This window comes from Erythrolamprus reginae, chromosome Z (assembly GCF_031021105.1).
Source record: "Erythrolamprus reginae isolate rEryReg1 chromosome Z, rEryReg1.hap1, whole genome shotgun sequence".
In the NCBI taxonomy this organism is placed as follows: Eukaryota; Metazoa; Chordata; class Lepidosauria; order Squamata; family Dipsadidae; genus Erythrolamprus; species Erythrolamprus reginae.
In genome coordinates, this window is record NC_091963.1 from 44,702,638 (window position 1) to 44,720,316 (window position 17,679).

At 38.6% G+C, this 17,679-nt stretch overlaps 1 protein-coding gene across 7 annotated transcripts in view; it reads right to left on the reverse strand.

Moving 5' to 3' along the window:
• The window catches only part of OSBPL3 (oxysterol binding protein like 3), a 124,143-nt gene that overhangs the window by 42,263 nt on the left and 64,201 nt on the right, over nucleotides 1-17,679 (reverse strand). For all 7 annotated transcript variants that reach the window (XM_070729011.1, XM_070729015.1, XM_070729013.1 and 4 more), the window contains exons 3-6: nucleotides 4,750-4,866; nucleotides 3,829-3,882; nucleotides 3,519-3,632; nucleotides 1,097-1,270 (exon numbers count right to left, since the gene is read on the reverse strand). In XM_070729011.1, coding sequence (XP_070585112.1) covers nucleotides 1,097-1,270; nucleotides 3,519-3,632; nucleotides 3,829-3,882; nucleotides 4,750-4,866 — 459 coding nt within the window. The remainder of the gene's footprint in view (nucleotides 1-1,096; nucleotides 1,271-3,518; nucleotides 3,633-3,828; nucleotides 3,883-4,749; nucleotides 4,867-17,679) is intronic.

Genomic DNA, 17,679 nt, shown 5'->3' on the forward strand with positions numbered 1-17,679 from the left:
AATTAAAACAAAATTAAAAATGCCAGGAGGAAATGACATTTTGTCTTTCATCAAATTCTGAAATGAGAACCCACAAAAAGCCAATAATATTTTGGTAATGGTTTATGCATTACATGTTACATATCATATTTTTCTGAGTATAATTTAATTTAATTTATTAGACTTGTATGCTGCCCCTCTCCAAACATGCACCTAGATTTTAGAGGTGGAAAACAAGGAAAAAGTATTCTGAACCAAATGGTGTAATAATATATTATTTAATAAAATATCATAGTAGAATACTTTTTACAACCATGTACACTTTTTACAAACTTCAAACTTGACAGTTTTTAGTCTTGTGGACTTCAACTCCCAGAATTCCTCCTCCAGTCGTGCTAGTTCAGGAGTGGGAGTTGAAGTCCACAAGTCTTAAACTTGCCAAGTATGAATACCCTTGCAACCTTAACCAGAGGTCTTCAAACTTGACAGCTTTAAGACTAGTGGACTTCAACTCCGAGAAGTCCTCTCCCAGTCATGCAAAAACAGCCCTGTTTTTGCAAAACATTGGAAGTGTTTTGCCTGGTTTTTTTGCCAAAATTGGGTGGGCAAAGGACTTGGGAAGCCTGCAGGGAGTTCCTGGATGCTGGGGGATGGCAAAAATGGCCCCCCTTTTGTGAAAAATGGGCCATTTTTAACCCATTTTTTTCATAAGAATTTAGGCATTTTTGCCTTCCCCCAATCCCCAGGGGCTCTCTGCAGGCCCTCAGATCTTTTGCCCACTCCATGTTTGTGAAAAATTGGCTGGGCAAAAGGTCTAGGGAGCCTGCAGAGAAAAACAGAGCCATTTTTGCCATCCCCCAGCACCCGAGAGCTCTCTGCAAACTTCCCTATCCAAAAATGGGGGGGGGCCCCCCTTCGGGACAGCAAAAATGGTTATTTGGTGTATAAGACGCACTGACATTTCCACCCTCTTTTAGGGGGAAAAGGGTGCATGTTATACCCTGAAAAATATGGTACGTTCCCCAAATCCTACCGTCAACGTTTGTTGTACTCCATATAATTATTAAGCTAATAATTAAATGGATGCCCCTTAATCTACAGATAAAATAAAACCTACCTTTTTGTTTGCTGTTGATTCCAAAAGACCAGTTACTGAATCTGCAATAGATGTTGAAGCTGAGAAGAAATGATTGTTGATATCATAGGGAAACATGGAAATTTCATTTTGACGATACATTCTATGGTGACGCAGTTTTGCTACCCATTCATCAAATACTTCCTGAGATTTTGCCTAGTAGAAAATTTAAGATGATAAAAACAATAATTACTAAATCCCAACATAAATATATAGTTATGTGGTGGTACAGTGGTTAGAATGCAATATTGCAGGAGTTTAAACCTTTCAAGAATTGGTAAAATGAAGACTCTGCTTAAAGAGGGCTATAAATCATTATGAAGCGGTACGTAAGTATAAGGGCTATTGCTATTGATTTAATATATGGTCTTAACAATAAAGCAATATGCCGATCGGTTTCTGGTTACAATTCAAAGTGTTGGTTATGACCTATAAAGCCCTTCATGGCACCGGACCAGATTATCTCCGGGACCACCTTCTGCTGCACGAATCCCAGCGACCAGTTAGGTCCCACAGAGTGGGTCTTCTCTGGGTCCCATCAACTAAACAATGCCGCTTGGTGGGACCCAGGGGAAGAGCCTTCTCTGTGGCGGCCTCGGCCCTCTGGAACCAACTCCCCCCAGAGATTAGAATTGTCCCCACCCTCCTTGCCTTTCGTAAGCTACTTAAAACCCACCTCTGCCGCCAGGCATGGGGGAATTGAGATACTCTTTCCCCCTAGGCCTTTACAATTTTATGCATGGTATGTCTGTATGTCTGTTTGGTTTTTATAATGGGTGTTTAATTGTTTTTAGTATTGGATTATTATTATATGCTGTCTTATTATTGCTGTTAGCCGCCCCGAGTCTCCGGAGAGGGGCGGCATATAAATCCAATAGATTAGATAGATAGATAGATAGATAGATAGATAGATAGATAGATAGATAGATAGATAAATAATTTATCCCTAGGTACTTTATTTGCTCACAGATTGGGCTGCTTTCATGAAGATAGCATAATGTTTCTCCTTAGAGAAAACAGAAGTTTTACTACAGCAGTTGAAATAGATTTCCTTTCTTAATGAAGTTCTTGTAATCAGTTCTGTTTTTCAAGCTAAGGAATAGGAAATAAAGGACACTTGGAAGCAGAAATGGACAGTATTTATAAAAGCAAACAATTCCGGGAACATGTAAACAACAGCAAAAAAACACAGAAGATATTGATTGTATCAATCATGAAGAAAAGGAAGTTGCTCAAAGGTTTGGTCTCTTGCTAGCTTTCAATTGCAGAACGTTTTTCTTTAAAAAAAATAATTGAGTAACCAATCAGGTCAGCAAAACAAAAAAAAAAAAGGCACAATTTCCAGTGATGGGTTTTTTTCCTCCAATGTGGGGTGGGGGAGGGATTGGATCATACACATACAGAAATTTGCCAAAGATTTCAGTGCAGATGCATTGAATGCAGATGCACTGAATCCTCAATGCAGAAGATTAAAAAATCTTTTCAAATATACCCACATTGGGGATAGTTAGAGTCTGTTTTGTCTACGAAGGTTATCAAATGCCATCTATGGTTTCATCAAATATCAGTCTGAGAACCACAGGAAAAACAGTTAACTGTTCAACTAGTCTCCCAATCTATAAATAAAAACAAAGACCCACAAAATATAAAACTAAGCATTTAAAACCACATCAGGCCTTTTAAAACCACTATCAGCAGTAGAAGCTTAATTTATCTTATTTGTGCACATACTGTTGAAAAGGAAAGGGTTTTCTGGTTCATTCTGTCCAACAGGATTAAAAATAGATTCAATATAGTTCTCATTTGCTGATACACTGCACAAAAAGTACATTTCACCTAAAGCAACTTAGTAAACTAACAGTGATGTATCTACATTAGACTTCATTCTAAGTATATTAATTAACTATGCTCACTTCTTCCAGACCTGCTTTTCTCAACCATCTTCCAGAGGAACAAATAAAATTAGTATATATGGAGAATGTTTGGTTTTTAATAAGGGTTTTTAGTTATTTTAAATATTAGATTTGTTATGTGCTGTTTTTATTATTGTTGTTAACCACCCCAAGTCTACGGAGAGGGGGCGACATACAAATCAAATCAAATCAAATCAAATCAAATCAATCAATGCCACAATTCATTATTATTAACAACCAATTTTGCTTGTTTTGTTTTGTTACAATGAAGGCTAAATTTAATGCAGTGTCTTTAGCAAAATATGAATGTATATGGAGGAAAAAGACTATTAAAGATTAAATAGTGAACCTGGATTTTAAGCAAACTACAAAGAAATATATTACTATATCAAGTAACTTCAAGAGGATTCTAAGCTTGCATATAATGGTAGTTAAGAACTGCACAATATTTTTAGCTTCAGAATATATTCCTATTATTTAACTAGGATTACCTTCAGATGATAAATGTGTTCCTCAGTATCCAAATCTATACATTTAGTCGATTTCTTCACAGACATCACTGAAAGGCCAACATCTATACATCCATGCAACTTCCCTTTCTCTATCTGGCAAAACAAAAACATTTAAAATTATTTAGTTTGGCTTTGGAGAAAATAACATAAGACATTGATTTTCAGAATTATTTCTTTCTTCCTATTGATGCCTACTAGAAACAGTAACTTATTTCTTTTCCCAAACTGTGATGTTACTGATATTATCATATTATTTTATATGGTAACATCTGCATATTGAAACACTTACATCGGCTGGGTTCTTAGCATATTTCAAAATCCCTTTGTCCAGAAAGAACCATCTCTGTAATAGAAAAAACAGATTTTTTAAAATCAGATGGGACAACATACTGCAGTTATACGATTGTAATACAGCGATACCTTGTCTTACAAACGCCTCGTCATACAAACTTTTTGAGATACAAACCCGATTTTTTTGCCTCTTCTTACAAACTATTTTCACCTTACAAACCACCGCCGCCACTGGGATGCCCCGCCTCCAGACTTCTGTTGCCAGCGAAGTGCCCGTTTTTGCGCTGCTGGGATTCCCCTGAGGATCCCCTCCATGGGAAACCCCACCTCCGGACTTCTGTGTTTTTGCGATGCTGCAGGGGAATCCCAGCAGGGGAATCCCAGCAGCGCAAAAATGAGTGCTTTGCTGGCAACGGAAGTCTGGAGGTGGGGTTTCCCAGCGAGGGGAGCCTCAGTGAAATTGCAGCATCACAAAAACACAGAGGTCCGGAGGTGGTGTTTCGAGGACTTTGGTGTTTTTGCGATGCTGCAGTTTCACTGATGCTCCCTTTGCTGGGAAACCCCACCTCCAGACTTCCGTTGCCAATGAAGCGCTCATTTTTGCGATGCTGGGATTCCGGAGGTGGGGTTTCCCATGGAGGGGAGCCTCAGGGGAATCCCAGCAGCACAAAAACGGGCGCTTCGGCTGGCAAAATGGGTGAATTTTGGGCTTGCACACATTAATTGCTTTTCCATTGATTCCTATGGGAAACATTGTTTCGTCTTACAAACTTTTCACCTTAAGAACCTCATCCCAGAACCAATTAAGTTTGTAAGACAAGGTATCACTGTATTCTCCCTGCCAACTTTAAAAAGCACAGCAAGCAAATGTTTTAAATGGCATTGGCAACAAATACCAGGGGTGGGGGCCGATTCTCACCTTATGCCAACCTTTCAGAGGCCATTTCCTTTTTTTCAGCAAGTATCCTTCCTGCTTCTGGGGTTCCTGGCTACAACTCATGACACCGCGAAGTCCTTCGATGATTTCCCAGCTGTCCTGTTCAGAAACAGAATCCAAAATACCTGATGAGGTGTTTTTTCTTCTTAAGTAAAAGGAATATTATGTATGCTTGTTGCCTTTTTTTTTTCCTTTTTTTTTAAAAATAATTTTTATTAGTTTACAAAAAGAGAAGTATGTACAAAGGGAGGAAGAGTAAATATCTCTTAATTGCCATCATTATGATAACATATACTCGCAAGTGTAATATGATTATTCTGTTCAATTGCACTTTATCCAGTCAGTATACATATCAAACCCAGAACCAATTATGGAAAATTCGTTATCTTTTAAGTCCTCTGACTCTTCCTTCCCTCCCCCTCCCCCCCCAGTGAACTGTAACAGTTCTGAAAGCTTTAAATTACTAATTGGGCGGCATATGGGTGCCGCGGTTTTTGTTGTCTTTTGTTTTTCTGTTGTTGTTTTATTTTTATCAATACATTTCTAGATTACACTTGAGATAAAGTCATATTGGGTTGATCAAGGTGTTCATAATAATCCGATAAAACCGTTCAGAGTTTTATGTTATGTCGCTATAAAGGTTTCTCCACTATCCGTTAATGTCTTTTTGATCTACAATTTGTGTTGTTTCCTTGTCTTTTTTTTCTTTCTCCATTTGTTTTTTGATTTTTACCCAGTCGTAAAATTTTTCCCAATTCTTATAGAATCTCGAATCTTCTTTATTTTTAAGTTTTTGGCTTGTTGCCTTTTTATTTATAAAAATAATAACATTTTATTTATTGATTACATCATTTTTTCAAAGCCATTCATTTGAATACAAGGTAGCAATTTTAACTGGTTTTTTTTTTAAATTACTTATTGACCTTAAGTCTTTCCCCACTATTGAGATGAAATGTTACTCATACATTCTTGAATCAGCAGGAAACTTTACTAGCATGACATTTTCTGTTCAAACTTTCCTGCCACCCACACCTCTCCCCCACAACAATCCTCTGATTTGGCTTGGGATTAAAGAGAACGAGTAGCTCAATGTCACCCAGCCGGTTTCCAGGCTTAAAGAAGAACTGGAATTCACTGTTTTCCATTTTTTTCCTCCCTTGTTTCAGTTTCAAGTTTTCAGTCATCCAACCTTGTTTAAAAAGGACAAGATTTAGGAAAAAATTTATACATTCTTAGTTTGCTCTTGGATGGCATCATAACACTAATGCTACTCTAGCCAAGGACAACTTATGCCTGTAATCATTCGTGATCTGAATACAAATTGACTAAAGCATCATGGAGATCCACCAGGAAATAAAAAGAGATGTTTCTGAGTCCTGATTATGCTGTACAGATATGGTAATCACTGTTTATCTGTAAGGCATATAAATGCGAGACTGGAATTTTAATTGCTAAGTGATGTGATGTCTCAAGGACCATTACCTTTCTTAAGCAAAGATTGTGGGCCATTAAGTGAGAACCTTCTGCCAGCTTCTCACAAGCAAAGTCAATGGGGAAGCTGGCAGAAATCTTCAAGTCGCAGGCACCTCAGAAACAGGCTGGTGGGCAGATAAATGACTTGCTGCCTGGCAGTGAGAGTGCAGAAGTGGCATACTGAGTATACCAGGCATCAGTGTACCCAGGGTTCGCTGCTACCACATGGGGGAGATTAGAAGTGATTTACCAAGTGACCTGACTTTGCTTATGGGAGCCCACAAATCAAAAATGTTAATCAAATGGCCCTCCAACTTTTCTAAGTGTAATTTGGTTGCCAAATGCCCAAATTACAATCATGTGACTTGGGTGTTGTTCTGCTGGGCTCTCTGGTAGGAGCCTCCCAAAAATTCAAGGGTACAAACTTCAGACACACACACACGTTCGAAAATTCAAAACAATATTCTTTATCCCAAAATTCAAAATAAACTAAGCACTCTTTTTGTATTGCAAAGACTCGTCCCAAAACAACCCGGTAGTCTGTACAATTAACCTTAAGCAGTCATTAAGTACTTAGCTAGCAGCTGTGAAGAAACTTCACACCCCTTCTTCTTCCAATGAAGTGAGACACACACATACACACACACACACACACACACACACACACGTTGCTCTGCTTTGTTTTCAAAGGCGTGAAAAATCAACAAGCAAAGTCCAGAAACCAGCAACCCAGGATTCCTGATGAACTGCGATCAGATACTCTTCCACAACGGCCAAACCCACATGCTGCTATTTATAGCAGCAGCCCTAATTACTGGAGACCCACCCAACCACAGGTGGCCGCTCTTATCTCCTGTAATATGTCCTTACTTGGTCTCTTCTATGTATAATTCTGCGCTTGCGTGGATCCAAAACATCTTCATCTGAATCCATGGAAGATAAAGGAGATTGACTGCCTGGTGCCAAGCCCCCCTCTTCCAAGTCACTCCCACCTTCTTCTTTGTCCGAGTAAACTAAACTCTGAACTGACTCTGTCGGCAATAACACAGGCCTGTGACATGTTGAAGTTTCCCCTGCATCCAACTCCACATTCCCTGGGGCAGGACTGGGCCACAGCCAACTACAACAGGTGTGCTGGGACTTTGAGGCCTGGTTACATGTACCCTCATTCAGAGCCATTGTAACATTGCATAGCCACTTGTTCAATTATTTCTAACCAAGGTCTATCTGTATTTACCTGCAAGCAGGAATAGGCTTTTGATGAGTTGCAAATCAAATCATTGCAATAGGCAGAAGAGCAAATAAAAAATTAAAACCCATTTTGATATTGTGTTAGAAAGACAGCCTAGTGTGGTTGTTAAAGCAGTGCTTTCCCAAGATGGATATTACCCAAAATTGAGTGTTTTTCCCAAGATGGATATTACCCAAAATTGAGTGTTTTTTCTTTCTCACACAAACTCAGCAGGGATAAAATAGGGGCCTTTCTTGGGTAACGAAGGAAAATCTTCTGGGAAGCACTTAGTCAAGCATTAGTCGAGAAACCAGGAGAATATGAGTTCTGTCCTGCTTTCGGTACAAAGCCAGTTATGTGACTTTGGTCCAGTCACTCTCTCCCTCATCCTTGGGAAGCAGGCAGTGGCAAGCCACTTCTGAAATCTTGCAAAAACAACTTTAGGGACTTGCCCAAGCAATTGCCAGGAATCAACTCTGACTTGAAAGCACCAGACAACAACAATCTCCCTGTGTTAGTCACAAGAGGGAAAAATCATACAAAGATTTTCAAAGAAGTTTTCATCACACAAGAGAAATAAGGGAGGGAAACTTACTAATGTTTGCCTTTTTTTTCTCCCTACATTATTCTGAAAAAATGTAACTGATGGTATACATAAGAAATCAATAATATAGAAAGAAACACAGGCAGGCAAGCAAAAAATTTGAAACCTCATATAACTAATATATACTACTACAGCCTTAGAAACTTTCAGTATTTCCAGATATTTCATTACCATTTTATAGTCCAAATCCATGTTTCTTGCTTATTAAGAAAATAACATTTAGTTAACATTACTCATAACACTGAAAGAAAACTACAGTGAATAATGCAGTCCATCAATACAATTAATTACACAAAAAGAAAAGAAAATGAAGTGTCCAACATTCAAATTTTGCATGTGATACAATTTCATGGTCCAAGAATAACAATAGCTATAGCAACAGCACTTAGACTTATATACCACTTCATGATGCTTTACAGCTCTCTCCCTAATTTGTTTACAGAGTCAGCATGTTGCCCCCAATAACCTGGGTCCTCTTTTTACCCACCTTGGAAGGATGGAAGGCTGAGTCAACCTTGAGCCGGTGGAACTTGAACTGTCAAACTGCTGGCAATCAGCAGTCAGAACAAGAACCTGCAGTACTGCACTCTAACCACTGTGCCACTAGGGCTCTTAGAATGATTTCCAATTAAAATTAAATTCAGCATCAGATTTACTTTTTAAATTCAAGTTATTCTAGATATCAAGGCATACATCCTCAATTTTTCCAGAGAGGAAATCAAACACATTGTCCTATAAGAGGCATATAAAATGCTTATTGCCCTTATTGCCAATCAGTATAAAAGCTAAGGTATGGTTTACTAAAATTCAATAAAAACCTTTCAAAGTGCAATGGGATTTCAGCTTTAAAATTTATTCTAGTCTACATTTTATTATTTTGTAATACAGGTAGTCCTCTACTTGCAACAGTTTGTTTAATGCCCATCTAAAGTTAAAATAGCAGTGAAGAAGTGACTTATGACCATTTTCATACTTATGACCATTGCAGCATCCCCGTGGTCATGTAATCAAAATTCAGGCACTTGGCAATTGGCTCATATTTATGATGGTGGCAGTGTGCCATTGTCACGTGATCACTTTCTCCCAAACAAAGTCAATGGGGAAGCCAGATTCATTTAACAATTATGTTGCTAACTTAACAACTGTAATTATTCACTTAGCAACTGTAGCAAGAAAGGCCTAAAATGGGGCAAAATTCTTTTAACAACTGTCTCACTTATCAGTAGAAATTTTGGGCTCAATTGGAGTCATAATTCGAGAACTATTTATGTTGGAATTTATAGCACTGCCATCACACATAAAAGTTCTTGTTACAGTACAAAGGGCTTGTTACAGTTCCAGCAGCTCTTAGAAAATGAATTATTTATTTTAGCAATCAAGACCTGAATAATAAGTGATAAAACAAATTACCAGTATACTATTTCTCTGTGTTTAATAGTCAAAGTAAATTTGACATTCTTGTGTTGACATTTCTAGTGTAGTGTGATGACCCTGCACAAGGCATGGAGGCAACACAGTCAACTGATAGTTCAAACTATCCCTTTATGGCTACAGCTTTCCCCCAAATGCCAGAGCAAAGTGCTTTCACACATACACACACAAACCTCCAGCACTATCCGGCTGCAAGTAGGCCAACAAAACGCTGTTAGCACAATAGTTTCAAGGCAAGAAGTCCAGCAGGGTAAGGGAATACGTCAACGAGTCCAAGAAGCAAAGGCCCACGGCAAATAGTTCAGGAAACAAGAAATAAGGCAAGAAGTCCAGTAAACTCTAAACATTGGCAATGGCACACAAAACTCCACTAATTCAGCATTTGTTCCCGACAAATTCACCTCCCCACAGCATCTCCTTAAGTCTTAGTCTCCAGGTGTGCTTTGTTGAGTCATCAGGCCAAGTTATCGGGCCTGCGCTGTTCCCACCTCTTCTCTACTCTCTATGCTCAGGGATCAGGAAAGGGTGGTCCTTGCTTATCGCCTGAGGTCTGTCACTCTTTATCTTCATTGTCTGCCATCTCTCAGTTATACTGTCCCTGTTTCTTCTTGCTGTCGCAAGCCCGAGGGGCTCAAGGCTGCCTCATCTTGCTCCTCCTGCTGTTCCTCCAAAGCCGGCCCCTAAGTCTCCCTCAGTTTGCGCTCATCCTCCGCATGGGTTCAGGCTCCGTGATATGTTGCATCTTCCTATTCTGCAACCATTTAATTATAAAATTTGATTTCTTTGGATCCTGCATCACTCTCCACTAGTAAATTACTAATCAAGCTGAATAAACAAGATTTTCAAATTTAATCAAATGTCTTAATACTCCTTGTCAGAAACAATTATTTTATTGCTGCACTTTTTATTTAAAAACAGAAAATGATTAAATGTAGAACATATATTGTAAGAGGCTAAAGCATTTTCTTCAGAACTTCAAACATGAAAGGCCATTCCAAATTGTTAAAGGCATCAAGAAAAATAATGCATAATTTTTATTCTGGTTTATCTCATTAATATTATTTCTTATATATTTTTTCCAATATCCTTTTAATAAGGATATACAGTGGAACCCCGACATAAGAGCTGCTCTACTTAAGAGCAACTCGAGATAAGAGCTGGGAGGGGAGAGATATTTTTGTTCTACTTACAAGCCCAAATTCGAGATACAAGCGCCAAGGAGCTGTCTCCTGAAGCCAAACGCTAACTTCCGCGTTCGGCTTCAGGAGACAGCTGCGAAGCGGCGCGCGTGTTTTAAAAGGTTGCAGCCGGCCTGGGGGGCTCGGGGGGGTGCTTGCAGCTTTCTTTCTTGCTCTTTTTCTTTCTCTCTTTTACCTTCCCTTCCTCTATTTCTTCTTTTCTTTCTCCTTCCCACCTTCTTCCCTCCCTCCCTCCCTTCACTCATTCCTCTCTTACTCTCCCCTTTCATAAGTTTCCTTGCTTCCTTCCTCTGTTCCTGTCCCTTCCCTCTTTCCTTCCTTCCTTCCCACCCTCCGTCCATTCATTCACCCATTCTTCTCTTGATCGCTTAAAGCCGGTCCCTGGTGCAAAAAGGGTTGGGGACCTCTGTCCTACAGGATTGGGTGGCAGAGAAGTTGAACATATGTAAATTTAAAAGTTTACAAGTTTAAAAGAAAGTTTACAAGTTAAGTGAAAGAAACTTCATTATTCATTTATATGTACATGTACATTTCTTCATTAAAAACATGTCTTTCTGCATAATTTAGACTAACTTTGTGAGTTTTTTGAGGGCTGGAACCAATTAAAATTATTTACATTAATTCCTATGGGGAAAAGTCGTTCGAGATAAGAGCTGCTCGACTTAAGAGCCCAGGTCCGGAACGAATTAAACTCGTATCTCGAGGTACCACTGTATTAGTATATCAATTCAAAATCTATTTAGTATATTTTTACGTATTAAAGAAGAAACATCTGTATGCTTCAGAATGAATTTAATTATTATTTTTCTTTATAAATAAAATATTTTATAAAATAAAATAAACTACTTTTCATATGGAGGAAATACAGTAATGTTTTTGTTGAGTATGAGAGAGATAGTTTAGAATTTCTGACAAAAGAGAAGAGAATTCTGGTGAAATTCTAATGAATGGAATGATTTTGCCCTTATTTAATTACTAACTAGATGGCCATATATGTGAATGTTCTGTTTTTCACTGCACCATTATCTCAATAATTTATCAGCTGCCTATCTGACTTCCATGCTTTCATTAAATCTAAAACATTGAAAAGGGTTTCCATAAAGCCCGCATAAAGATACATCATTAGATTTTTTTTTTCTCCTGCAAAGAACATTCAGTCAGTTGCATTGGTCACATATATTACTAAGAATTTTAAAAGATTGTAGGTGTCAGGGAGGACATGTGGTCAGCAAATGCTCAACACTGCTCAGATGTCCCAAACACTAGCCTGCCTGAATAAGGATTACAAGTTTATAAAAATGTAGTTTGTGCCCAGTTTCAAATTTTTTTATTATGTGTGTAGGCTAGGTTGCCTCATAATTCCTATGTCAATTTTAACATATCTTCATTATGTCAATCTTTACACTTAGAACAAAATTGCCATTGGAAAAAAATTGGCCTGAAAACCATACCATTTAGTTTAGATTATATAATCCAGAATTTATTTATTTTGCAATTGAAAAAGGGACCCTTTCTTTCAATTTTGAGACTCATATTATACCGTTTATTGGAAAATCAGAATTACAATTCTTGTAAGTGGTGGGATTGAATTTTTTTTACTACTAGTTTTGTGGGCTTGGTGTTCATCTGACTGGATGGGTTTGGCATGGTGGGCATGGCCAGGGAGTGTGACAGGCAGCTCTTGGCCTCCTGAACCCCCCCAAGAACAAAAACAGACCATGGGGGGCAACATGTTGACCCCCCGGACCACATTTTGGGCCTAGGAGGCATCTTTAAAGCCTCCTTGGAGCAAAAACGAGCCTAAGAGCCTCCCTAAAACCTTTTGGGGGGTGAAAACAGGCTGAGGGGGGGGAGCTGCCCCCCTGCACGACCCACCCCCCCAGGCCCCAGGCTGTGCCTATGAGACCCTTCTGCACATACCTGGGAGCCAAAATGGAGCATGTTATGACTCCTGGAAGGGACAGGACAGGAAGGGACAGGGCTACCCAGCAATTTAATTACCACTTCGCTCAAAAAAGCTGAATCCCATCACTGGGATCATGCCCTATTTATTCACTCTTACCAATTTATTTTTCTCCTTGCAAAACAGAGAATTAAGGAATGCATGGTTAGAAGGAAAGCCATAGGACAGACCAGTTTCAGAGACATTTTAGAAAAACTATTATATTTCTTGAAAAGGTTCAAGAACAAAGGTGATTCTAAAATCAGGTTAGCAAGTTTTGACACTTCTGATGGAAATGTTTTTCTTGGCAATTAATAATCAGAAATAATTATTGGGATAAAAAATAGAATGTATTCTCATCAAAATCAAAATTATACTTTCTTGTATAATTTTATCTCTTTTTGTATTTATAGTCTAACAAATCTGACAATAGCATATGCATATTTCAATTTCCGCTTTCAATAAAGCATTAGAAAAATACATACATACGTATGTACCTGTGTGTGTTTCTAGTGTTCTAGTGTTTTACTGAAGAAAATTAACATATGAATATGATATGTATATAGCATTTGATTTTATTGTATTAAATATATTAAAATTGACATATTTACCTATCCCAAAATGGTGAAATAGTGGCATATGAGTCTGAAAAATAAATGATTGGTCATCATTTACATAGATATTAAAATTTATGTTTCCTTCGACTACCTAAACATGAGAGAAATGAGGATAAAAACAGAGTGCAATTTAAGCTTTTATGAATACTGACGTTTCATGTTCCTCCGCATTTCTTATGAAGGGAACTTCAAATTGAATCTAAAAATACTTGATTTCAATGGGACTCAGGTGCCACATTATCAACAATCTTCAGCAAAACGTTTCATGTGTATTACACAAAATCAAGAATGCCAAGTACCACATGGGCAAGATAGGGAAGATTTTTTTTTAAAGGAGGAAAAAAACCCACAGGCAGTTAGATCTGTTCATTTCTCCCAAAATATGTTGCAAACTGAATTATTTGGGTTTCGTTATTTATTTATTTATTTATTTATTTATTTTATTTGTATGCCGCCCCTCTCCGGAGACTCGGGGCGGCTAACAGCAATAATAAGACAGCGTACAATAATAATGCAATACTAAAAATGATTAAAAACCCATTAATATAAAAACCAAACATACATACAGACATACCATGCATAAAATTGTAAAGGCCTAGGGGGAAAGAGTATCTCAATTCCCCCATGCCTGGTGGCAGAGATGGATTTTAAGTAGCTTACGAAAGGCAAGGAGGGTGGGGGCAATTCTAATTTCTGGGGGGAGTTGGTTCCAGAGGGCCAGGCCGCCACCGAGAAGGCTCTTCCCCTGGGTCCCGCCAAGCGGCATTGTTTAGTTGACGGGACCCGGAGAAGACCCACTCTGTGGGACCTAACTGGTCTCTGGGATTTGTGCAGCAGAAGGCGGTCCCTGAGATAATCCACATAAATCCCTTTTGAAATTAATCCAGATTATGATCACTTATTAGGCACTCTATTAGTACCACTACAGGTTATAACCCTAGAGCGGTGATTTTCAACCTTTTTTGACCCGCGGCACATTTTTTACATTTTAAAATCCTGGGGCACACCACCAACCAAAATGACACAAAATGACACCCTAAGACACTTTCCTCTCTTTTTCCATCCCTGTCTCCTCCCCACCCTTGTGTGTGTGTGTGTGTGTGTGTGTGTGTGTACACACTCTTGAACAATTTCCAGAAACAGGTGAGGACTGGGGTTTTTTTCTCTCTTATTTTTTAGGTGCTTTTTATCATATGCTTTAAATCAAGAGTCACTTCTCTCTCTCTTTTGTTTCTCTCTCTTTCCTCTTATTCTCTGTCTCAATCATTTTCTCATTTCTCTTTTTTTCCTCCCCTTTTTGCTCTCTCTCTCTCTTGCTTTCTCTCTCTCTCTTGCTTTCTCTCTCTCTCTCTCACTCTTTCTCTCTCACTTTCTCCCTCTCTCTTGCTTTCTTTCTCTCTGTCTCTCTCTCAGCAAAAAGTTGCAAGACTGGAACCTGAGCTTCCTTTTTCGCGGCACACCTGACCATGTCTCGCGGCACACTAGTGTGCCACGGCACACTGGTTGAAAAACACTGCCTAGAGAACAGAGAGGAGCTATTACTGTCTTAAGAGGGACACTTGGGCCCCTCATACTTACATAACCATCTACAAAAGTAACCTTGTATTTCTGCTTCAGATCTATGAACCTGCACTCCATAATGACAATAATGACAATTGCCAACCAATTATAGACGTAACAGCTATTTTAAAGAGAGGTATTGTTGTTTTAATTGCTGGGAAATTGATTTCCCAGGAAATCTAATGCTGAAAATGAGTCATTTACTAGTAAAATCTCTGGGAAGCATCATTTTGTTCTATCACCTTATGAGGGAAGTGTGTCCTGTAAGACAGGCTAAACAGTCTGGGACTCTGGTACTTAATGAAATACCTCTTCCAGTATATGCCTACCCAAAAGATCTTCAAGGGGACCTTCCCCAGCTTTTGAAGCATGGGTAAAATCCAGCAGGTTCTAATATACTGCTCAAAAAAATAAAGGGAACACTTAAACAACACAATATAACTCCAAGTAAATCAAACTTCTGTGAAATCAAACTGTCCACTTAGGAAGCAACTCTGACAATCAATTTCACATGCTGTTGTGCAAATGGAATAGACAGCAGATGGAAATTATTGGCAATTATCAAAACACACTCAAAAAACAAGTGGTTCAGCAAGTGGGGACTAAATACCACATTTCAGTACCAACGTTTTCTGGCTGATGTTTTGGTGACTTTTGAATATTGACTCTACAACACACACAAGTGGCTCAGGAAGGCAGATCAATGGGAGCTGTGGCAAGAAAGTTTGCTGTGTCTGTCAGAACTTTTATGTCATCATAGCATTCTGGCTCTACAACTTGTTACTCTTCCGAGACCTGCTTTTACCAACATTACTGCTCCTTCAGTACTATTTGAAGCCTCAGTTTTAACCTTGTACTTCTGCATCTTAATCAACCATCAGCCTTTAGATGCTTTTCTGTTAATGATATTGTTTGCTATTGTATGTTTAAATTAATTCAGCATTAATTTTATTTGGTGTTATTGTTTTAGTCTGCTCTCTATATTGTAACTCCCCATGAAATTCTCCGAATGGTAGCTGGACTATAAATACTTTAAATAAGAAAACACTAGAAAGGGGGGGCATACAAATTTTTTGCCTCTTCTTACGAACTTCTTCCTTCTTACGAACCCGCTGCTGCCGCTGCCGAAAACACCACCACCCGGCTGTCATCTTTTAAAACAGCTGGGGGGCTTCCCAGCATCCTCCTGAACCCGAACGCCAAACCTGAACTTCCAGGTTCGGCATTCGGGGGGCCACCAAGAAGCCCCCCGGCTGTTTTAAAAGGTGACAGTCAGCGGCGGGGCTTCCCAGCGGCCTCCCGAACGCCGAACCCGGAAGTTCGGCAAAAGTTCGGGTTCGGGAGGCCACTGGGAAGCCCCGCTGCCCAGCTGTCACCTTTTAAAACAGCTGGGGGGCTTCCCAGTGTCCTCCTGAACCCAAATGCCAAACCCGAACTTCCAGGTTTGGCGTTCGGGAGGCCGCCGAGAAGCCCCCAGGCTGTTTTAAAAGCTGACAGCCAGGCGGCGGGGCTTCCCAGCGGTCTCCTGAACCCGAACTTTTGCCGAATTTCTGGGTAATGACTTCCTAATGTATGTCTTTTAAAATATGAATGGATTTTATGCTTATCATACCATACAACAGACACGATTCTTTTACTTGTTATGCTGCTTAGATATGTTTCTTTTTCCATCACAAGATGGTAAAATATATATTTCATATTGGAGGCATGTAAATTCACTACAATCAGAATGTTTCTCTGAATATGACTGAAGTTTGTCCCTTCTTTTTCTGCTTCTCAGTTGGACATCTATAGACAAGTCTGAGCAGATCATGGTTTGATTTATGCAGACTAGAATATCTATAAGGAGTATCAGGCAGCTGGAGATGTTAATATCTCCAAGGGTCCTGTTAGAATGACTTCTATTCTAAGCTATAATGTCCATTCCCCCTCCCCACTCCAAAAGGAGATAGGAGATATGAAGTCTAAATCATCAGAAAACCAGTAGCATCTCTGTAACCAAATTGCCTATGAACATAAAACCTTTGTGCCTTTTTTATTAATCATTCTAATATGGTACTGGTATTATATCATTCTTTGAATCAGTAAAGCCATGTGTCCTCTCAAGAGAAATAATTCAAACAGTGAAAATGAATCCACAATTTGAAACGTTATGTTTCTAAACTATAATATATGGTCTCAGATTAATGCATGAAACCTATGATTATCCAAGCAGTAGCTGAATATATTAAAAAGAACACAATTATACTAAATTACAGTTTGTTTGTAGGATAAAATATATTCTTTATTTGGAAAGAATTTTCTATTAAAATTAGTTAATATGTTATGTTGAAAACTGCTGATAGAATTATCTCAACCCAAAATGAAGTTAATAACATTCCTGCTGTTAACTAGAATACTCTGCATGGTAACCTAGTCCTTTCAGCTCTTTATACACTCAAAACATATGCATATACAGTGCAATGGTTAAATTTCTTTTAAAAAATTAGTCCAAATGATTATTCACAGTATTTTTCTAGTCCAATTATAATTACAAACATGGGAAATTAAAAGCAAAATGCACAAGCTCAAACTGTGGATTTTGACAAATGCAAGAGGAATGATCTTCTAAAGAAAGCATTTCCCCTCCAAAATAATTACCTATGAATTCAGATGATATTTTAACTCAGAGAAGCCATAGTTTATAGTTACTGCAGTTGCTAGAAAGCAGATTTTAATTTTATTCCAATATTGTTTTTCTTTTGGACAGAGTCACCAAATATGGTAATTGTTCCTTTGATTGCATTTCCAATAATTTGATATTATGTTTGGGAACATCTTAGCCAACCGCGCAGGTGGAAGATGTCATCTGTAAA